The sequence below is a fragment of the Osmia lignaria genome, chromosome 5, assembly GCF_051020975.1.
Source record: "Osmia lignaria lignaria isolate PbOS001 chromosome 5, iyOsmLign1, whole genome shotgun sequence".
Classification (NCBI taxonomy): Eukaryota; Metazoa; Arthropoda; class Insecta; order Hymenoptera; family Megachilidae; genus Osmia; species Osmia lignaria.
In genome coordinates, this window is record NC_135036.1 from 6,558,472 (window position 1) to 6,579,609 (window position 21,138).

A 21,138-nucleotide genomic window follows, 5' to 3' on the forward strand; every position below is an offset into this window, starting at 1 on the left:
TTATTATAATAATCGTCAAATAACCACGCCATAGCACTTATTGTTCTGTGACTAAATATTCGATACTTTATTCGATACTTCATTCGATATCGAAACTAATCAGTAGAAACAATATGGCGTCGTACTAACCTACGCTGAATACACTTTTTTCACATAATAGTATTTTTTAAACAATGTTTCAGATCGAAAACTATACGATTTGATATTTTTTAACCAAAAATTTTTGGTCTCCTAAAACGAAGTTTGACCGATACTTTATTCGATCTTTCGTATCATACTTCCGGTTGCGACACCTACTCTCGATTTCGATACTTATCGATTGAATAAATGTATCGATAATTTGGGGGCTACGATTATACCTCAGCACCTTGCTTTTATTGAACAATGAAAATACATTTAAATAAATAATTAAATCAAAACTGAAAAAAAAGAAATGTCATAGAGTTACCTCTCCCCTTTCCACCCACTTCTTCTACTTTTCGAACATCGTTTACCGTTCTTCCCTTCCCTATTTATCATCCGACTACTCATCTGCTGACTTGTTATTAAATTAATCCTTCGTTTAGTCAAATTGATGCATTGATATCATAGAGCACTCATAACTCACGGCACCCTTTCCGCCACGATTAGTACACGCGCAGCCGTTTTCACGCGCGACCCCTGATTCAACGAAGTGAGGGGGCTTTACTCTGCAATTCCCTATTTGCACCGATGCAGACTCCACTATTTATTAACATCATTACTTATCATTTCAACCACTCGTGCATCACGATGACGTCACTGAGATAAATGCATCCTAACAGTGGACCCGCGACAAGCTTTGTTTAATGGTTAACCTCGAACACCTCGGCTAATGACTAATGACATTGGCGCGCTTTTCTTTTTGATCAGCGCCACGTTGCGAAAGTATCTCGCAATAGGTTCGAATATCGATTCGTTTCGATCGCGAGAGCTTTGGATCGACCGCGAATATTTGAAATTGTTAAGTTAATAATAAACTTTCGAAAAACAGAAACATTCGGAAGATTTACCATCGAAATGTTTGGTCCCATCAATCATAGAAACGACAGCAAAGCAAATACTAAAATCGATGAGACCGCGTAATTAGTATACGCGATAGAGACGTTGATGGCCGGGGAAGTTTTATTTTCCGTTTCCTCCTCGAAGCGTTTTCAATTTGAATGCCGATTAATCTGGTCGAATAATCTTACCGTATATTTCGAGCGGTCCTCCGATATTCGTTTGAGGGCATTTGTATTTTTTTTTTTTTTTTTTAAACTAAACGTTTCACTTTATCGGCGGCGCACAGCAATTAATAATAACACGCAATCGCGGCCGTATCTTTTATAACCTTTTGGAGTATAAATCGCGAAATTCTGGAATTATCAGGCAGCCGGGAATGAAAGGCTATTTCCGTCGCACGGAATCACGGGCAATATTTTACGTGGGATTGGGGTTGAACGCGGACACATCGACGTTTGATATTTTTATGCAGTGGCGCCACCGCGGAGAGATTTACGAGGCAGATATGCGATCACAAAATGTCCGACACTAAATCAAACATGTTGCATCGGAAAACATCAGAAATTATTATTGGGACTTTTATGGGATCGACGGGAGCGAAAGAAACGTACAATGTAACTCGACGCGCCGTTTCATTGGGAGTATCTTACGGAGGATCTATCAGAGAATAAATCGTGATATATTAAACTCTCTGATTTCTCCATATTTTTTTATAGAGATGCATTTTGAAAAGGAAGGTATTATGACTACTCAGTGAACTGCAACAGTAGTGCGAGCGCCATTATTATAACAATGATATAAATTACTGCCTGCACTCGATTTACATTAAAACATGATGTTTTTTTTCAGCTGAAAATGAAGTTTATTACTGTATGACGTTAACAAATTTGCCTGCTACGTTTAGCGTATTCTGATATAAATTTCATCATGACATTTTTTCCACGGTATAAAAACTATCATAAATCCGTGAATACATCAATTGAACGATCGTCAATCATATTCAATAGGAAATAAAAGAAATAAATTCCGCCACGAACAATACGATACAATCATAAATTTACAATACAAATGACTCCTTGCTAAACAATTATATTTTCCTGTATTACTGAAGAAGAGTCCAGGAATTTAGAATATTTAAATTATAAAAATGATATATTGGAGCATAAATCGAGATGGAAATGGAGCATTATTATGTACGTTTTACGGAGATAAATTTTTATGTTTAAAAAAGTAAGTAACGCGATAAATAATATAAATAATAATGTGTTTATAATAAAGCTAAAATCAATTTTGTCTTTGTCGGTACACCAGTTTTAGTTGCCTGTATCCCAGCAGATAACTAATTCTCTAGATCGTTAATATCACATTCTGCAAAAAAAAGAAAAAAACTATTATACATTATTTGATTGAAATATTAGCAGATACAAGTACCCTATGCTCTACATTTACATATTGTTATTTATCAATCATTTTTACCTAAATGTAATTGATAAATCATTGCAAATAATTTTATAAACATTGTATCAATTTCAAATAAGTAAGCGTGCAACAAAATGCGTTGCATTAGTGCCGTTTTAATGCTACTAATGAAGGAACACAGGTTTTCCTTCCCTCTGAACCCCTCCTTCTTTGGCCCTTACATTCTTTATCCTTAGAAGAAATAAAGGCAGAGTCGTAACAGCGGGATGATTAATATCCGGCTGACAGTTTGTGAAACGGGCAGCCAATAAACGGGATAAAAATACTGGTGAAAAATAGCGCGCTCATTAGGGGTACAGTGACATCTGCGACTGCTGCGCCCGAAAGTCTTTGAGAAACGTAGGAAGGTGCCTGAACGGAGGGAACAAAGAAGACAGGTTTATTAAAGTAATGGCGGATCATTTTAATATTGCAATGAGAGCACATAGTATTCGCTATCTTCAGAACCTAATAACTTTTTATCAAGGTTATTACTTCTGTCTTTGCCTACTTAATTTAAAACTTTTAAGGCAATGAATTAATCTAACTTCAATTTCAATTACTTATTAGTTGTTAAAACTTCTAGCATCGTTACAAATATCAGTATGATATTATTAACTTTAATGTTGCATTTATTGCATTTCAATCTTTGTGTTTTTTAAATATTTACGTCCACTGTATATTTATAAGAAGCCAATGTTTCTAATGTTATACTTGTTGCATTAATTATAAATTATTTAAATTTGTACATAGTTGTATACGTATGTATACCGTGTGCTCTAATTCTTATTCAAATTTCACGCTAAAATGGGGCTTCTCCTCTCGTGACCTCTCTTACTTCTAGGGTTATGTACTAGATGTCGCTAAACATCAGCTTGAAGGCACTTGAAAGCGCAATGTATGTATACCGCAGTTCACCAGAGTCCATAACAGTCCATAACTACGAAAAGACCAGTTTTCGTTCTTCGCGCTTCTCCAGTGCGCATCTTCGCCCTGATTGGCGATACTTCCAAACGAAGTGGAAAGCGATTAGCAGAGAGCTCGCTGCGTTCCCCCACCATCTTCCAACCTGCGCGTCGCAGTTATGGACTCTGGTGAACTGCGGTATATATATGTAGCCGGATTCAAAACAATGCTGTACTAATTAATATACATTAATAATACATGTATAAATAATATAAATTCCACAATAAAACTTCATATCATATTAAGTTATAAAATTTGTATAAAAATGTGTGACGGTGAGTCATTCATATCAGTACATAAATATAACCTATTCTAAATATTTACAGCACCCGTAATTGTAAACTTATTTACTCTTAATATATTCATTTCATTTCATTTTCAGAGGAGGTAATACGTCGGAGATTGCTCATAGATGGAGATGGTACTGGAGATGACCGTAGAATAAATATGCTTTTGAAATCATTTATTAAATGGGCAAATTCCTCGGATGTAGACAATACATTACATGAAAGAATGTTATCACAACTGGCTCAATGTGAATTTGCACAAAGGAAATCTAGATTAGTCTCAAATATGAGTCAAGAAGAACTAAAAAGTTATGAGAAATTGTCCAAGGAAATTGAAGTTCAAATTGAAGAGGCTAAAAAGGATATAGAAAAAACAAAAGCAGAACTACAGGAAGCAAAACGTGTAAGAAAGAACAGAATTGAATATGATGTATTGGCAAAAGTCATAAATGAACAACCGGACAGAGTAGAAACTAATTTGAAACTTACTACACTACGCGAAGAATTAGGCAAGTTAAAGGTAAAGTAGTTTGCATTATTATGATTAAGAAACTGCAGGTTGTTTCTGCAACTCAGAAAAGTAATTTAAATATTTGAATGTACAGGAAAAGTCTGAGCAATTAGAACACAAATTGGAAATGAGAAGGAAACAATTTCATGTCTTAATATCCTCTATACATTCTTTACAAGGAATGTTAGATGAGTGTGATGAAGAAATAATGGATGTGAGTTTAGAAAATTATGAAGATCCAGACACTCCAGTACCAGTTAAAAGTGAAGCATCTTGAAACAAAATTATAAATACATATTTATAAGTTGCTTGAACAAGCTCAAATTTTATAAATGCACTTCGTAATTTTTAAGTTTTTCTTATAAAAGTATATTATCCAAATTTTAATTTTAATTTACTAGTCTTAGGAACATGTCTGATTGTCAAAGACAACCTAACACCTCTTTTTAATAACTGCCCTTCCGAAAATTCTTCTCCGCATATGCTCAAATTTTTCATAGTTAATTTTGAAACAACATCAGTATCTTTCTCTGCAATTGAATGTAAATAATTATGATATAGATCTCCTTGCAGAATAAGCAAACTTCTAGGTTCCAATAGAAAACTAAATTCTAGATTTTGTTCATGTTGCTGCAAAAGAAAATCATTAGTAATTTATGATGCTTAATTATGGCAATTTAACAATTATAACTGCTACAACCTGTGTACTGTCAAGTCGTTTATAAAACTCAAGAAGCGTATGAGATCCACAACTAATGGTTGTTACAATAGGATGGAAAAGTGGACCATCTGAATGTGCCTGATAAACATGAGACATGTTACATTTTGTTCTAATTGCTTCCCAGTATTTTATAATTATATGTGATTAAACATATACCATTATTCCCTGGCCTGGTAAATATTCATTAATCAAGACATGATTAGGTAACTTTCCCTTCTCAAACACATTACAGGATGAAACTTTGTCAACATATTTTGTTAACCACTGAAAATGAAAAACATATTTGTGTTATCTAATATTAATGTTACTTTCTTAAAACAATTCTGTACATTATTGTTAAATACTTACACTTGGTATTTCTTCTGCTATCATACCTTTAGGGTGTGGAATACCACCCCAATTTTGTAACCTTCTATGACTTAATTGTGTCCACTTTGGCAAAGGAGCATTATTGACATATTTGATTATTTCTTCTTCTTCCTCTGATGTAACAAAATTTGGTATATACATGGCCAACTTGGGCACCTATAAGAGATAGAATATAATAGTTTTTCAATATAAAAATTAAACATAACCTTTGATAAAAGTAGTAATGATATCAACAATAAACCTCTGAAATCACATTTTTGGGAAATACACAATTGTATTCTTCCATTTTGAGATAAATGCAATGAAGAAATAACAAAGCTAGTAATAATGCATTCAATCAATGATATATTATGTATAAAATAACAGATATTTCAATACACTGATTTTGTCCATGTTTATTACTGGCATGTATACCTATAAATGTCATACATTTTTAATATTAAAAATTTATGTTAACTTTTGTTTTACTGTTACATATTCGATGTAAGCGCCTATGCCTAATACCATTTCATTTTATGGTAATCATAGGTTTTCAAAGACTTAAATTGATTTTCTCTTATAAACTTTTTGTTGGACAACAATAAATTAGTAATTATATTTTGCATACAGTAGTATTCCGTCATTTTTCATATAACATTAGAGAGTGTTTTCTTATCAAACATGAAAATACAAACAATTCGAATGGGTTAGTGATGTGCTTACATAAAATCAATCATTTTATGGAAGAAAACATCCTTGGCGCAACTACACGAATTACGCAAATATTTAAATACCAAATCACTGAAAAACAATATTAGATGTTTGTAACATCGTATCATTATTTAAATAAATAAAGAACGAAAATGGATGAGAGTAAAGCAATAAATCAAATGGATAACAAGGAATTAGAACTTCTTAAAATTCATCAGGTATATTTTGAAAATTGTACTGTGAAATTATTGCAATTATTGTATTCTACATTACTATAGAATAATTAATATTGTAATTATTTAAAGAGAATGTATATAGTTTCTTATAGATAACAACTTTGAAAATACTGCTGATGCATTAATGATAGAAGCTGCAATAAAGGGCCATAAAAATCTTGATGAAAATTTGGAAATTCAAAATGTGACCTATGCAGCTAATTATGAGAACATGATGTTAAGTTACAAGACAGGAGATTGGAGAACATTTTTCAAAGTAAAAATATCTGTTAACTTAATTATTATTATAATTTCTAAGATATTTCTTGTTTTTAGTTATGGAATTTGTTGGTACCTGATGATGCTAAACAAACAAGAGCTTATAAAATTCTGATGTTGAATCTACATGTATATTTTACAATGTTACCTAAACGTATGTTACTTTCGCATTGTTGTAAAGAGAAAGGTAAAACAATAGAGTATACTCTAAATAATATAGAAATATTCATAATTTATACTTTTTGCTTTGTTTAGATAAAACTAATCCAAGTGATTCTATGATATCCATAAATCAACAAGATTTTGAGCAAGATGAGGTAATTTCAATGATGTTAAATTTGATTTTTAGCAATTACTTCACCTGAGTTATTTTTTATTTATCTGATAAATTTTGATTTAATAATAATTGGAAAAGAAACAGCTGTAACTGATTTAACATTAATAACACACAGCATGTTAAAACTGAAATAGAGAAAAACATGAATGAGAATATGGAGCAATTATGTGTATTTTTAAATACAGAAGGTAAAGAATTAGAAAATGATATTGAACTGCGGCCGTTTTTTGCATTACCCTTTATTGAAGATCCATATGCAGAACCATTTCTATCTAAAATATTTGAACAGAGTTGGATAGATGAATTGAGAGACAATGTACAGCTATTTCTTAATGAATACAAACCAGTAAGTAAAACAAGGTAACTAAAAATGTATATGTAAAATAATTCATAAAAGTTTATGTAATTTTTAAGAATTTTAGCGATGATGGTTTCAACAAATTTTCTTCAAATCAAGAATTTCAATCAGAAGAATTGAAAAAAGATATAGTCGCAGAAAAATTAACTAGAGACAATATACCGATTGTACCAAATGATAGAAACATTCCAATATTTTTAGAAGATGGAGAAACTGGAGAACAATATAGCTTATGCAGTGATACAAATTACAATCAAAAGACAAAGTGAGAAATACTGTCAGTACTGTGTTTCTTAAATTAAATAAACTTTAATGGTGATTATTTTTTTTTACAGAAGTATACAAACTGTATCAATAAACTCATCTGCAGAAGAAATACCTTCATCATATTCTGGCAGAGGCCATAAAAAATTATTGCAGTGTACTCAAGAATTAGCGCTAACACAAACCAATTTATGTACTGTTCGTTCTAATTATGAAAAACTGAAGCTGAGATTTCATAAATTGCATGCTGATTATCATAAATTGATGAGCATTGCAAGAGTATTAACAACTGCTTTAGAAAACTCAGTAAAAGGGCAATCAATTGATTTCCAAGCTATGTTAGAAACTTGTATAAAAATTTTTCCAGATTTGTTTAATCAAAATATACGAGATAGTTCACATGTAAGCAGTAGATTTTCTATATACATATACATATATTTTGAATGATAATGTTATGTTACTTTTCATATATGTATACAGTGTTCCTCAGAAGCACTGTCAGACAAATCCCGTTCTGATATGAATATTGTTAAACATTCTATGTCATACAGTATATCTGTTCCTCCAAAATTACTGGATTTCAAAAAGATTAAATTACACCTAATTAATGGAAGTATTAAAGTCAAATTGTTCCTCTTGCAAGCATTGAGAAGGGTAAGTCAGTACACTCTTATGGATGATCTATAAAATTTTAAAATTAAAATATAAATGGTTTTCAGAAAATAACTTTTGGTCAACCTGGGGAAAGGGATGAGACACTACACGAGTATATAAGTAAAGATTTACTTGGCCTTCACAGTCAAATTGCTAGTTATAAAGGCAAATCGATTTTGCCACACTTATTAACTCCAGAAAACTTTATTATACCGCATCCTTTGCAGCAGTCAGTCACGAGATTATTAAATACTTTAGCATCATTCAGATGTGGACGAGATTATTTGTCATTTGATTCTACTGTTGTTGATATGGTACTAACATAGTTTTATTAATCCTTATATATTTTAATTTAGTTATGTTGCAAGTTTTATTCTAATTCTTTGAAATAAAATAATACAATTAATAGAATGAATATTTTAGGTATATAAATGCCTTAGTAATATCTGTGATAATAATATAGATACAGTGACCTGTAACATGATGATTGCAATGCTGCAGAAATTATCATTACGAAAACAGCAAAGACTGTATATGATTGAAAATGGATTAGTAGAATGGTTAATTCATCATTTGCATGACCAGTGTCGCATTATGGATTCTTACCGACTAGAATATGCTACAGCTCTTTTGATGAACTTATCATTACATCATGTAGCTCAAAAAAGAGCATCTGCAATGGCATCCTTACTTATTTCAACGTTAATTACTTTGCTTTTAATGGATCATGCATCGGTATAATAATTTTCTTCCTGTGTGTTTTATAAATATAACTGTAATAATATAAAGTTTAATTGAAATCCACATTTATATTAGGCATTGCCGTATGTTAATGGGGCATTAAACAACTTTTTGACAAATTATAAAATTAATGAAGAAGCCAAAAAAATGAAATTTTCATCCATGCTAGAACAGTACAGTAAATATAAAACTGGAGAGATAAGGTAAAATAGTTTCTGATGTGTTACACAAAAATTATATTATTTCCCAAAATTAAAAATGACATGTTTAATAGAAAACATTTGGATCACATTTTAAAAATCCATAAAGGTGAAATTACTATTAAAACGGAAGATGAAGAAATGGCAGATAACGATAATGTGAGTAATAATTCATAGCATATTTTGTTCCCTATCAATAGAAAATTGTTATTTCTTCAGGAGGAGTTTGATGTAGTAGAAAGTCAATTAGAAGAAAATGATCCGGTAAAAAGTAACTATGGAGAATTATGTGGAGAAGCATTACTTGCATCGTGTTATACGATTTTACGGAAAGTAATTCAACGAAAAGAAATGAATACCGAAGTATCATCTATCGCCCAAACAGATTATGTTAAAACAGATACGATTAACCACAGTTTACAAACGAGTCAAGTTAAAAATTTATGTTCTGAACATGAAGCAGTATTACAGGAGGATAATTTTCCAAGGTATTACTATGTAGTACTCCTATTGAAATTTATTTCTTCCCAAATCCATTTAAACGCGTTTGCATATATACTTCATATATTGGGAGAATAATAAAATTTTATATTTTTCATATATTTTAACCATCCAATGATACATTATCTTTCAAGAAGAAAACATATGAAAGACAAACATAACATTATGGTCATACAAGATTTCACTGAAAAAACAATCTTATATCCAAAATCACAGTCGCGTGTAACTAAGTTAATTTCTTCCTCGTCTAAGGTATTTAATGAGAAATAACAGGGCGTTATTATGGGAACGTACCATCATTTAAATTACCATTTTTTCAAGGAGCGCATTTCTAAACAGTTTACGAATAAAAACCGGAATCGTTCTAAATCTTCAATTGAAAATTCCGAGGAAATTGACTCAGAAGTTGAAATGAAATTACAAAAACCTCATAAACGAAATAAAGATTCAGAAGACTCGCAATTAAGAATAATAAAAGATCATAAAAATTCTGTAAATGAATTGTTTAATGAAAGTGCTATATATTTGCTCGAAAATCAATGTTCGAAGTTCGTTATTGTTTTACAAAGAATCAAATTTAATATCATTGAGTTAACGCAAAGTCTTTTTCCAGGCAAAACAGTAAAGTGACTGTAACATCTTCTGTGTTCCTAGCAGTTGGAAGTAAAGCTGATTCTTCAGGTGAGAATCATCCATATAGATTTCTATGTTACTTCCATTTCAGCAAAACAGGTATCCGATAATTAATTACTAGTTCGAACGGTTCTAAATCCAGATATCTAAGCACGTTTGACAAGTAAGATATAATTCAAGTACTAGATAGTGAAAGCCTCGTAACTTTCTCCTAAACGTATGTTAGGTCGTGATCTTGGGAAAATTAGATCAAGTAAATGAAAGTGATAAACCCTTGAACGACATTCAATACCGCTATTAATTAATAAAATGTATTATCAGTATCTTTAAAAAATTATTACTTTTTTTCAGTCATGGAGAAGCTGAGCAGTATTGCATCACTGTGAGTCAAGATGTTAATGTTCAATTGCACTTTGTGATTTTGTACATAGTTATGCACTATTGACCATTTTATATTAAAATTTAAATCTTTTTGTACACTGTGAACTTTCAAATAAATTATATATTTTATTTTACTTTCAAGATACATTTATTATTACTTAGAGTTAGACATTCTTTTTACAGGAACAGTAGTAGTGGGAATGAAACTGTAAATCATAATGATACATGGAGACGAGAAACAGAACTTGACACGGAAGAAGCGTTCTTATCTAGGCCAAAACTTCCACGGACCCCACCTTGATTCAAGCCTTGAAGAATGATAAAGAAGACGAATACCTTTTATAAATTTTTTAATAATTTTATTTTAAATAACGCATAACAATCATGTTTTTAATTAAGTTTAAATATCTCATACAATAAATATATACAGAACATAATACGTCATCATCACACTCATCGCACGTAAACCATCAATAATAACCAGAATATATGCTAGGATGTCCAGGTACATAATTACTACTTCGGTACCTTCTTAACAAAGGATTATCACTATAGCTGTTACCACTGAAACTACCATGTAAATTAGACATTGAAGAATAGCCAACAGGAGAGCCATTGGAATAGCTCATATAACTCGGTTTGCTTTTATGAATTCCAATGATTTTATTAATATAAGATGGTCCTGCAACATAAGCTTGGCTACCATAACTGCTTGGTCTGGTTTCTTTGAACGGTACCAGTTTTCCACTGCCTTTACCATAATGGCTGAACAAGTAATCAACATCTTGATCTTTGGAAAGATAATTCAAACCTCCACCAGGAGTATATTCACCCATGTACTTGTTATATTTACTATATTTTCCTGAACCGTAAGGACCAGAGCTTCCTCTCATACCACTGAAGGGGCTGTGCGCAGAGCTTGATACATATACAGGTGATCCCATGGCTCCATGATTTCCTCTTACATAACGTGTGTCAGAGTGGAATGGATATATGTCATTCACGTATTTACTACCTCCGCCCATTCCAAACATACCATCCTTTTGTTGGCTATAGGAATAATCATGACTAGGGCTATTGAAAGAGCTCGAAGGCTCTCTATGGAAGACTTGATCACCATCCATGTATCCTCTCTGTGAAGTGTGACCTCTAAAGGAATCACCAGAGTACTCTTTGAAGGAGGAACCCTCAGAACCTAATTCAGAGTAACCAACTGTACTAGAAGCACCAGGAAGACTATCAGCAAATCTCATGAAGGCAGAAGTCTTTGGCTTGCTGGAGAATTGATTGAAATCCGAACTCGCCTGATCGGTGCCCTGAGTATAACTCTCAAAATTTGAATCACCATTAACGCTGCTGCTGGTGTATGTCTCGTAATTGGACTGAGCTGGATTGCTAACGAGATAGGGGCTGCTAGCAAGATTGTCTCGAGTGCTACCAGAGTACTCTGAGTAGCCAGTATTATGGGAAGTTGGAGAAAACGCGTAAGAGTTGCTTCTTAAACTTTCTTCGAGATTTCCTTGGTTCCTGCTGGTGGTCAATGAGTGTCCATTATTCCCTCCACTGTAAAAGTCTGCAGTTTCTCTGTGACCTTCTTTGCCTGCTATATAGGCCCCATTGATGATGTTGCTATTATATTCGTATCCATTGTTATCCCCGGTAATGGAGTAGCCTACAATGAATTGAATGAAGAACAATGGACATACATTATTTTAACAATGGACCAATAATTATTTTGTTTGATTATAAGATAAAAGAATTATAAAAAATAATTTATTAAAGCAGGGAAGGAAGTATTAGACTTCATAAAAACACACAATTATTTTCTAACAACTTTTACAGAAGAAATGCAATTACTATACGTACTGGTAACTGGAGGTTCCGCTCGTGCTAGTAGGACGCAGCAGAGGATTACCGCGCTCTATAAGTAGAACAGTTTCACCATAAATGAATAATCACGATGCGATGGAAGATAATCTATCCAGTTAAATCACGAAACATTATCACGCTAATTAAGAGTTAACTGAACTGTGACACTACAAAGCGTTAATAATAAGGATTTAATGCTCTGAGAACCGACGTTTCTTCTACAAATACTTGGTAGTAATTAGACCTTGATTTCACTCAAGATTTTTCTCAAGATCCTTTGTGATCCAAATTAAATTCGGTATTTTATTATAATGCTATTAATTTTACTATTTTTCTGAAGAAAAAATTAATGTATTTAATCTTTACTATGTTTTATTGCAGTGAATAGAATGGAAGTGAAAAACACCCTCTTCAATGAAGGATATTTAAACTTATGACAAATGAATGATAAGAATTATCAGAAATGTATGAAATGTGTTTTAAAAAGAGCGAATGTTGATGATTACTCACGAGTGAAATGATTCTCCCCATGATAAGGGTGGGCCGATTTCAATTGGATTATATTTAACGACCCCAATGTCTTCTCAATCAAATTGAAACTACACACATACTGGCACGTGAATCGGCTCCTTACTGTTTTATACTCCTAGGAATCCCTCCTCGCTCACAAAAAGGTAAAAGCGATCTTGATGTGCACATACTGATAGGACATTGGTTGGTACCCGACCATACAGAGCAGGGAGAAAGAGTCAACCTGATTTAACTCTTCACTTTTACGGGGAAAGCAATGGGTCAGTGTGACTGACTATTCAGTGAACTATAAGTAGCATGACCTACCTAGCGTAATTAGACTTTTTAATCCATGTAGAAAAGTATCCCTTTCACGGTACCTTTAAATGGCTGCTTGGAACGTAATACTGGCATTGTTATTACGTGTACAAAGTCTTCCATGTAATCAAAGAAACAGAAGAAAATTGTAATAAATACTAAACAAAGTTTAATTTAAATTTAACTTATATTTTTGGTAATAATAAATGTTACAGTAGCTTTAAAAATACATTGGGTTTCTTGTTACAAAAAGCCATAAAGATTGTAATTTAATGACAATAGTCTCCCTGACTCTAATATGTGTTATTATAAAAACTGTAGCATATATTTTCGCAATTGTATGTTATTTATAAACCATCCGTTTCATACACGAGTGAACTCTCAGTTAAGACTTCTTTTATTTTAATTAGCTCGCTCGAAGGATTCCACTGTACTCAGTACGACGCAGGCTTTCGTAAAAATGCTGTCCCGATTTCTATGCATTACCATTGCCAAGGTTAACATATATTTGTTACGGTGGATGAATAACTTTCCTTTGGCGAGGCTCGAGAGAGGAGGAAGAGCAATGTTACGTTTGCGTCCAGATTCAGAATATAATAATAATCTTGAAGAACGATAAATCGAGTATGTCTGCTCATTATCATACAAAATCACTGTTTATTTCGTATTTTTGTTCATTGAACTTTCACCTTTTTCAGGATTTTCTTGGAGTAAGAATGAAACAAGTATCTTAAGAATTTTTAAGAAATTTAATCAACGCGTTAAACTTGAACCGACTGATTGATGAGTCACAGGCTAATTCATACAAACTGATGGAAAATATGCGTCGCGTTGAATATGTTAATTACAATACTTGAACAATATATGTTCACATGATGTAAGTACATTAGCAACATGAATAAAACATTGCTTTAATAACTAGCGCTCTTAATCCCGTTTAATAGACACGTTTATGGAGTTAAATAATCATTACATAAAGTCATTGTTTCAGGGCCTTTTAACTGTACGGTGCAAGCACGCGATCTTCTCATTTTGATCAAAGGAGTCCTGAGAAACTGCTCGAGGATGGACGTGCTTCTATTTTAAAGCATGGATGTAGAAAATGCCCGGGAATATCTCTATACAGGGATCGAAATTCTTAAACATCGGTACGAGTACCTTGGTCGGTTTACATCCCGCATAAAACGCATGGGTTTCTTGAATACCAATTGCTTTCCTTCGAAAGAAAGTTTCTCGAGGCTCCCTTAAGCACTTCGACGGATCTTTTGGGTAAAATTGAATTCCACTATTATTTAAACAGATTTAATATTTTCCTTTTTCCTTAGGTTTACAAAAGATATCCAAATTGTTCTCTGTAAATTGCATCCATCAATGAAATTGTAGAAGTATAACTTCATAAGTTAATTTATTTCAAAATACAATGATCCAGATGTTATTAGATACATCATATGTGGATAACGAACGTGTAGGGACGATCGCACGCTGTGTTCTGACACGAAAACCGGAATGACACCGCTGCATCCTTGTCATTATCTTCTGCAATGCTTTCTACTTTCCGTGCGCACACGTACTCATTGAAACGTGTGTTGGTAGTGCAGTTGAATCGGCTGAATTCCTATACGTAAATGATAAAGATCTAGGATACTTTTAATAGAACATTATTTATTTTGTTCTATATTAAAATGCGAACCGTGCTTCTCTAATACATCATTAAGTAGTTGTCGAATGGTAAAAGTTGTATGCCCGTAACAATGCAAAGCATTAGTATACCACGAAGAAAGTAAAATGAAAATGGAAAGTGGACGCTATACTAATCCTAAGTAGACGCTTCTTTGATGTTGCATATCAAACATTTTGCATTCTGTGAAGTACGCTAAACATACGTGCGACGTTCTGCATCATTAATAGTTACTTCTCTGCCAATGTCAGTTCATGTTAGAAATTCTAAGCTAACGATAAAAAGGATTAGAAGTATTTTATGTATTAAAGAAATTAGATATTAATAATTCGTATCATTATTCAAATGAATAACTTGAATTTAATTGTTTTTGCTTAATTTTTATTTTACATCTTATTTTCAGTCCGACGATGAATAATAAAGCTTGTGAAAAGAATGCAGCATGTTTGTGTAAAGAAGGGCTAATAAGATACGCTACCAGATGCATTAACATTACACTTTCAAGGCGAGATAGATTTCTGGCGCGAAAGTGGAAAAGGTATGTGGTAATACCAGTTGATGCGATACAAATAACTTCGCTATCCTCTGACCTGCTGACAGATGACTTTTGAAACTGTTTTTAAATGCGGTCGTATTCAACGACGCGGTAAGCGGAGAGAATTGACTAAAATAAAAATTGCGTTTTCTCGTTTACGCAGTTTTAAAATTTGAATCCATGCCAATAATTGTTCTGTGTGCAACGCATGCGTATTATATTCTGGTAGTCCGCCAATTAAAGAAACGTTCGATTCTATGGATTGGAATATTACGTCTGTATGCAAGTTCAATCGTATCAGGATGTGACAATCTACCATACGATGAGATCATGTAGAAAATATAACCACAGTTACAAATTAAGAGATTTAAATCTCGTCGTGGCTTTTCACTCTTTTACAGTTGATTATTATTGTTTCTTGTAAAATACGTATATACCAATAGAACCATCAACCATGTCTTTCAGTAAGTACATTAAATATCAACATATGAGTTCTATCATGTCTATTCTTTGATAACAGTTATAATCAGAATAACCTGATCAATATTCAACTGCATATATAGAAAAGCATATTTCTCTCAATATTATAGAGAAGAATTCAATAGATTGTATTAATAAATTAAATTTAATCGTTGCTGCAATGTTCTCATATTTAGTATGTATGAATAATACTAAATTTCATTAAAATGCAATAATAATTATATTTTAAGTTAGGATCATTACTCCGGACAGTATGGAATATCGTTATTTTCCCATCACAAAGTCCCGTTTTAATTTAAGCGTACAAGCTGCTCATGATGCAAGAATTTCTTTACGTACCCATTTGGGTGGAGATTCTAATGTGTACGAGGTATAGTTTAAAATCTTAAATTATTTGAAATCTTTTTAACTTTGGTATATGAAGTACACATATTTTATTATTATAGATTGTTATTGGAGGATGGGGAAACACAATGTCAGCGATAAAAAGGAATAACGAAGAACCTGATGTTGCAGAGGCTGAAACAAGGAACATATTAAATGCTCAACATATGTGCAATTTCTGGATACAGTAAGAAATTGAAGCAATCTATATAATTTGAAGCAATAATATAATATCAATAAAGGCAATAAATTTATTTATCTGATATAATTAACTAGAAATCATATATTAAAACATATTGCATCACATATTGCAATATGTGTTAGGAAACTATATAATTTGATTTTAATTAATTATATATTAATAATTGAATATTGAACAGGTGGTCGTGCGATGGACTGTTAAATGTTGGCCGTAGAGATGGGGAAGTTTTTCTGTCATACAAAGACAGAAACCCATTTGTCATAAATTACATAGGAATGAGCACAGCATGGGGAGCTACCGGTGAATTCTTAGTAGAAGGTATGTTTTGAAATGTTATCGTGCACGAAACTTCATTTATCTGTCTATCTCTTTCAGAATCAGTTTGTACATCTACAGTTATCAGACAACAGTTGATGGATACATCTCATTTTTGGATAGATTATAACGAATCATATGGTCTTCCACCAAATGCTATAATGGCTTCTGAAGATGGTTTGTACATAGGTCGTGCTCGTCATAGAGACTCGGTTACACCCGGAAGTATTAGGAATAACTTATGCACAATTGCGTGGGGCGGATCAGCCCACGATAAAAAAGAATTTCAAGTATTATGTTGTAAAGATATAAATTGGGTAAAGTCATGGGAAGGTAGCGTTCCATTACATGCACTTCCTGCTGGTGAAAGCGAAGACGGATATGCCCTTTTCATTGGCCGTGTCTTACACGAAGGTGTATATCATATAGGAAAAATACAACCAAACCATCAAGCATGTTATATAGCTGTTAATGGTCAAGAAGAACCGGTCGTAGACTATGAAACTTTGGTTATTTGCGATTATTATATCGCTGAATATATTGGGAGATAGAGCATTCCTCCCAAGAGGAAATATTTATTTTTCATACAAAATGCAAAATATTTTTTTATGTCGCATATCTTTAAACTAATTAGTAAAAATAACGTGTACATTTAAAAAAAGTCATGAATAGTATTATACTGGTATTACAGTTATATCACAGACGAGGTGTAAGACAGGCCAATCATTTTAGAGAAGTTTGTGTTCCATGAGCGCTCCAAAAGCTCGTCTTCACGCTTAAACCGATGATTTTAGAAAACGGCATCGGCCAAAACAATGGTAATTAGTGAGGAAAATCAGCGTTTTAGACGAGATTATGCACGTGATATTATTACTGTGTCGTCAGTATATTTTTGGATTCCGAAATACGAATGTTTTTACAAAAGATTTATTTATAAACCGCTTGTTGACCTTATTTCCAGAATTTCATATACTTTTGTATCCATGCCCGTATCTTACCACTTTTTTCTAGCCGTACTCAACGATATAAGTGTTAATAAATAATACAAATTTTAGACATTTTGTTAATTTAAGTATTATAAAGTTGAAAAACAGACTGACGCTAAGCGAATGACTTTATAAGCTAAATGTGGATCATTGAATTGGGACATTCTCCCATTTAATCTGAAAATAAATAATAATCTTTTGTTATATTAGTTATGATGGCTCTTCTATCACAGTCCGCACTTACAACTGAAAAGACACCATTTTTATTCCCTTTGATTCTATTTTTCTTTAGAAATTAGCACAAAACTTGTTTTAAAAAGACTGCCATAAATATTTTTAAATTCGATCCTAGCGCCATCTATACGAAGGCGGCTGAAACTAGTCGGTAAGTAGTTTCCACCCTTTCCGGATAGATGGCGCGGGTGTTCCCTGTTTCGAAAAAATCGATCGGTAACTCGTTGAGTAGTTTGAGCCGTTTTCGTATAGATGGCGCTAGGATCGAATTTAAAAATATTTAATTCATGGCGGTCTTTTTAAAACACAAATTTGTCAAACAATTATTTTAATAATTTTTCGATCTTATACTGAGTTTGATTGATTTCTAAAGAATAGAAACAAAGGAAGTAAAGATTATGTTTCCAATTGCGCTTTAATTTTGCAATTAAGGCATAAATTCTTCATCAGGTATCAATATAATATAACGAAGCAATTTGCTATGACCGTCAACTTGCATTAGACTGTTGCAGCGCAAAGTGTTTCATATTTTTATATTAGGATAAAGCAAATTTTGCTCGTTCTCGAGCATTCTCGAGGCACAAATTCAGGACCCTTCGAGAACAAAGGCATTATAGAGTTGACCGCTTCGCCATCTGCTTACGTCGTTTCTACGAATGAACTTACCATCCCAAAATTTAGACGAAGTATTCATTCTACAGTTTTCTAGACGGTAGCGCTATTTTGTATTGTTTGACACGCAACAACACGCAAATACACCGCACGTGCGAGTGTTGAGTATTTGTTATACACGAATTAAACAATTCAATCACGGAGCTGAGGGCATCGTCCTTACGTGTGAAACGAAGCTTTCTCAGAAGAAGGTGATCCAAAGATGTTCAATCAAACCGGAGGATTAAGAAGCGGCACTACAACATCATCAAATCCAATGCAAGATTTTGAGGTTGTTTCACCTCCAGACGATTCCGTCTCCAGTCTTGCATTTAGTCCTGCCTCGATTCCACAAAATTTTCTCGTTGCTGGCTCGTGGGATTGCAATGTCCGCTGTTGGGAGGTCGAACAATCTGGAAAAACAGTTCCCAAGTCGATGCAATCTATGGCAGCTCCTGTGCTAGATGTTTGTTGGAGCGATGTAAGTTTATTTACTTTATAGTAAACCTTGCTAAGAATAATTTCATTGAAACAGTATTTCAAATGTATACTTCTGCTTAAAATAGGATGGAACAAAAGTGTTTATGGCATCTTGCGATAAAACAGCAAAGTGCTGGGACTTAGCTTCGAATCAGAGCATTCAAGTTGCACAACACGATGCACCAATTAAAACTTGCCACTGGATCAAAGCAAGCACATATTCATGCCTTATGACAGGTTCCTGGGACAAAACGCTAAGAGTATGTTGCCATTTCTTGTATGTAATATTTCTTTATAATGCAGAGATAATAATGCATAATTAAACTTTGCAGTTTTGGGATTTAAGATGTCCTAAGCCAGCAATGACTATAAATTTAATTGAAAGATGCTATTGTGCAGATGTTGTAAGTACATGTAACAGTCATTTTAAGTCATAACTATTGTCTCAACTATTGTTAACTGCTTTGAATTGTTATAGGACTATCCAATGGCTGTAGTAGGAACTGCAGGACGTGGATTGATAGTTTACCAATTAGAAGGCAGTCCTAGGGAATATAAAACAGTAGAATTAAGTCTGAAATATCAGTATAGATGCGTTGCTATCTTTAGGGATAAGAAAAAGGTTCCTACTGGTTTTGCAATCGGTAGTACGGAGGGTCGTGTGGCAATACATCATTTGAATTTAAGCTCTAAAGAAAATTTCACTTTCAAATGTCATAGGACAAATGGAACTCCCAATGGATATCAAGATATTTATGCGGTTGGTTTAATTAAATCTCGCGATGAATTTTTTAAAGGTCAAATTTCTGTATTCAAAATTTGTTTGAATTTCTTGAATTCTAATGTTTAGGTGAATGATATTGCATTTCACCCTGTTCATGGTACTGTTGCTACTGTTGGAGGAGATGGCACATTTGGATTTTGGGATAAAGATGCAAGAACTAAACTAAAGTCTTCTGAACCTATGGAACAACCAATTACACGTTGTTGCTTTAATCATAATGGGCAAATATTTGCATATGCAGTATCTTATGATTGGTCAAAAGTATGTTTCTTGTATATGGTTGTTAAGTGCATTATTTTAATATGGAGTTATATTTTATATCATGTAGAGGACCAAAGGGGATTGAAAATTATAAATATTAATAATACTTTTCAAGTTTTAGTTATTTTAATCTCTATACATAATGTCTGAGATGAATGTTCGTTTGAAATAATACTAATTAAATTTAACATCTCTAAGAAAAATGATTAATACTAATACGTTTATATTACAGGGTCATGAATATTATAATCCGGCAAAGAAAAACTCCATATTCCTTAGACCATGTTTTGAAGAACTAAAGCCTAAAGCCTCACCGTAAACCAGAGGAGCACCATCTAATTAACAAGTTTCTGAATTCTGTGATGCGTTTTTAAGATACTAGGTTTTATAATTACAATTACAGGTTATACTGTTCTTATTAATAAATTATAACTTTCCTATATCTTTCAGCTACGTGAGACGTTTTCTGCCATTATACCATTATTAATAAATTGTAAATAGCTTTGATATACAATACAATTGTAGTTTACATTTTCATTATGTATATATTTCACTTTTTCACACAAGCTTATTGTACAAAGTAGTATATACATGCAAGAAAAGTCTTATTTCCTTTTTTTTGTCCGTGTAAAAATGTAAAAAAATAATTTCGGTAAAAAATTCTTTTACATCTCAAAACTAATACAGAAACTATGTTTTATCTACCTGTTTTTCGAAATAAATATAAGTCCAATTTCATTTAACAAATCAATACCATTGTGTTGTGTTAATTAATCAAACAAAAACATTTGTATAAATTACTATGTTGTCGTAATTTGAAAATGATCAAAATACAAATTATTTCCTCAAAATTAATAGATTCG

The 21,138-nt window shown here is 32.6% G+C and overlaps 6 protein-coding genes across 10 annotated transcripts; 4 read left to right on the forward strand and 2 right to left on the reverse strand.

Annotated features, from left to right (window-relative positions):
• Positions 1-3,580: 3,580 nt before the first annotated feature.
• On the forward strand, positions 3,581-4,522 carry thoc7 (THO complex subunit 7). The gene is made up of 3 exons (XM_034332011.2): positions 3,581-3,722; positions 3,830-4,254; positions 4,340-4,522. The coding sequence occupies exons 1-3, from the start codon at positions 3,713-3,715 to the stop codon at positions 4,520-4,522; spliced, it is 618 nt and encodes a 205-aa protein (XP_034187902.1). The 5' UTR covers positions 3,581-3,712.
• A 95-nt stretch (positions 4,523-4,617) lies between these two features.
• On the reverse strand, positions 4,618-5,716 carry LOC117607840 (putative RNA/DNA demethylase ALKBH6). Its single transcript, XM_034332010.2, has 5 exons — positions 5,577-5,716; positions 5,315-5,491; positions 5,123-5,230; positions 4,946-5,044; positions 4,618-4,875 (listed from the first exon to the last, which is right to left on the reverse strand). Exons 1-5 carry the CDS (start codon positions 5,619-5,621, stop codon positions 4,618-4,620), a joined length of 687 nt encoding a protein of 228 aa, XP_034187901.1. The 5' UTR covers positions 5,622-5,716.
• A 388-nt stretch (positions 5,717-6,104) lies between these two features.
• LOC117607836 (lisH domain-containing protein ARMC9) lies at positions 6,105-10,978 on the forward strand. Of its 5 annotated transcripts, none has more exons than XM_034332003.2 (18): positions 6,105-6,243; positions 6,354-6,517; positions 6,577-6,706; positions 6,775-6,836; positions 6,972-7,202; positions 7,271-7,479; positions 7,550-7,880; positions 7,959-8,132; positions 8,198-8,446; positions 8,556-8,867; positions 8,949-9,076; positions 9,148-9,232; positions 9,293-9,561; positions 9,709-9,826; positions 9,896-10,122; positions 10,188-10,255; positions 10,559-10,589; positions 10,772-10,978. In XM_034332003.2, the coding sequence occupies exons 2-18, from the start codon at positions 6,386-6,388 to the stop codon at positions 10,887-10,889; spliced, it is 2,874 nt and encodes a 957-aa protein (XP_034187894.2). In that variant the 5' UTR covers positions 6,105-6,243; positions 6,354-6,385; the 3' UTR covers positions 10,890-10,978. The 5 variants fall into 5 exon arrangements, with proteins under 5 accessions (XP_034187894.2, XP_034187891.2, XP_034187892.2 ...); XM_034332000.2 differs by having other exon boundaries at positions 6,107-6,243; positions 6,344-6,517; XM_034332001.2 differs by having other exon boundaries at positions 6,107-6,243; positions 6,344-6,517; positions 9,712-9,826.
• An 80-nt stretch (positions 10,979-11,058) lies between these two features.
• LOC117607838 (uncharacterized) lies at positions 11,059-13,053 on the reverse strand. The gene is made up of 3 exons (XM_034332005.2): positions 12,968-13,053; positions 12,455-12,509; positions 11,059-12,260 (listed from the first exon to the last, which is right to left on the reverse strand). Exons 1-3 carry the CDS (start codon positions 12,986-12,988, stop codon positions 11,059-11,061), a joined length of 1,278 nt encoding a protein of 425 aa, XP_034187896.1. The 5' UTR covers positions 12,989-13,053.
• Positions 13,054-16,462: 3,409 nt separating this feature from the next.
• LOC117607839 (uncharacterized) lies at positions 16,463-18,046 on the forward strand. Its single transcript, XM_076688250.1, has 3 exons — positions 16,463-16,604; positions 16,743-16,882; positions 16,940-18,046. Exons 2-3 carry the CDS (start codon positions 16,840-16,842, stop codon positions 17,428-17,430), a joined length of 534 nt encoding a protein of 177 aa, XP_076544365.1. The 5' UTR covers positions 16,463-16,604; positions 16,743-16,839; the 3' UTR covers positions 17,431-18,046.
• Positions 18,047-18,642: 596 nt separating this feature from the next.
• Positions 18,643-20,724, forward strand: Rae1 (ribonucleic acid export 1). Its single transcript, XM_034332166.2, has 6 exons — positions 18,643-19,231; positions 19,317-19,490; positions 19,563-19,634; positions 19,709-19,990; positions 20,081-20,275; positions 20,508-20,724. The coding sequence occupies exons 1-6, from the start codon at positions 18,974-18,976 to the stop codon at positions 20,592-20,594; spliced, it is 1,068 nt and encodes a 355-aa protein (XP_034188057.1). The 5' UTR covers positions 18,643-18,973; the 3' UTR covers positions 20,595-20,724.
• Positions 20,725-21,138: the final 414 nt, after the last annotated feature.

Excerpts from the sequence above, each read along its gene's own strand:
- thoc7 (XM_034332011.2), top strand. Across the intron at positions 4,255-4,339 it reads AAGAATTAGGCAAGTTAAAG|GAAAAGTCTGAGCAATTAGA; the intron begins GTAAAGTAGTTT and ends TTGAATGTACAG.
- LOC117607840 (XM_034332010.2), bottom strand. The coding sequence starts at position 5,621 with ATGGAAGAATACAATTGTGTATTTCCCAAAAATGTGATTTCAGAG. Across the intron at positions 5,492-5,576 it reads CCAAAAATGTGATTTCAGAG|GTGCCCAAGTTGGCCATGTA; the intron begins GTTTATTGTTGA and ends TATCTCTTATAG. Across the intron at positions 5,045-5,122 it reads TACCAGGCCAGGGAATAATG|GCACATTCAGATGGTCCACT; the intron begins GTATATGTTTAA and ends CATGTTTATCAG.
- LOC117607836 (XM_034332000.2), top strand. The coding sequence starts at position 6,178 with ATGGATGAGAGTAAAGCAATAAATCAAATGGATAACAAGGAATTAGAA. Across the intron at positions 6,244-6,343 it reads AACTTCTTAAAATTCATCAG|TTTCTTATAGATAACAACTT; the intron begins GTATATTTTGAA and ends GAATGTATATAG. Across the intron at positions 10,256-10,558 it reads AAGTAAAGCTGATTCTTCAG|TCATGGAGAAGCTGAGCAGT; the intron begins GTGAGAATCATC and ends ACTTTTTTTCAG.
- LOC117607838 (XM_034332005.2), bottom strand. The coding sequence starts at position 12,988 with ATGGGGAGAATCATTTCACTC. Across the intron at positions 12,510-12,967 it reads TGGGGAGAATCATTTCACTC|AGCGCGGTAATCCTCTGCTG; the intron begins GTGAGTAATCAT and ends TTCTACTTATAG. Across the intron at positions 12,261-12,454 it reads AGCGGAACCTCCAGTTACCA|GCTACTCCATTACCGGGGAT; the intron begins GTACGTATAGTA and ends AATTCATTGTAG.
- LOC117607839 (XM_076688250.1), top strand. The coding sequence starts at position 16,840 with ATGAGCACAGCATGGGGAGCTACCGGTGAATTCTTAGTAGAAG. Across the intron at positions 16,883-16,939 it reads CGGTGAATTCTTAGTAGAAG|AATCAGTTTGTACATCTACA; the intron begins GTATGTTTTGAA and ends TATCTCTTTCAG.
- Rae1 (XM_034332166.2), top strand. The coding sequence starts at position 18,974 with ATGTTCAATCAAACCGGAGGATTAAGAAGCGGCACTACAACATCATCA. Across the intron at positions 19,491-19,562 it reads CCTGGGACAAAACGCTAAGA|TTTTGGGATTTAAGATGTCC; the intron begins GTATGTTGCCAT and ends TAAACTTTGCAG. Across the intron at positions 19,635-19,708 it reads GATGCTATTGTGCAGATGTT|GACTATCCAATGGCTGTAGT; the intron begins GTAAGTACATGT and ends GAATTGTTATAG.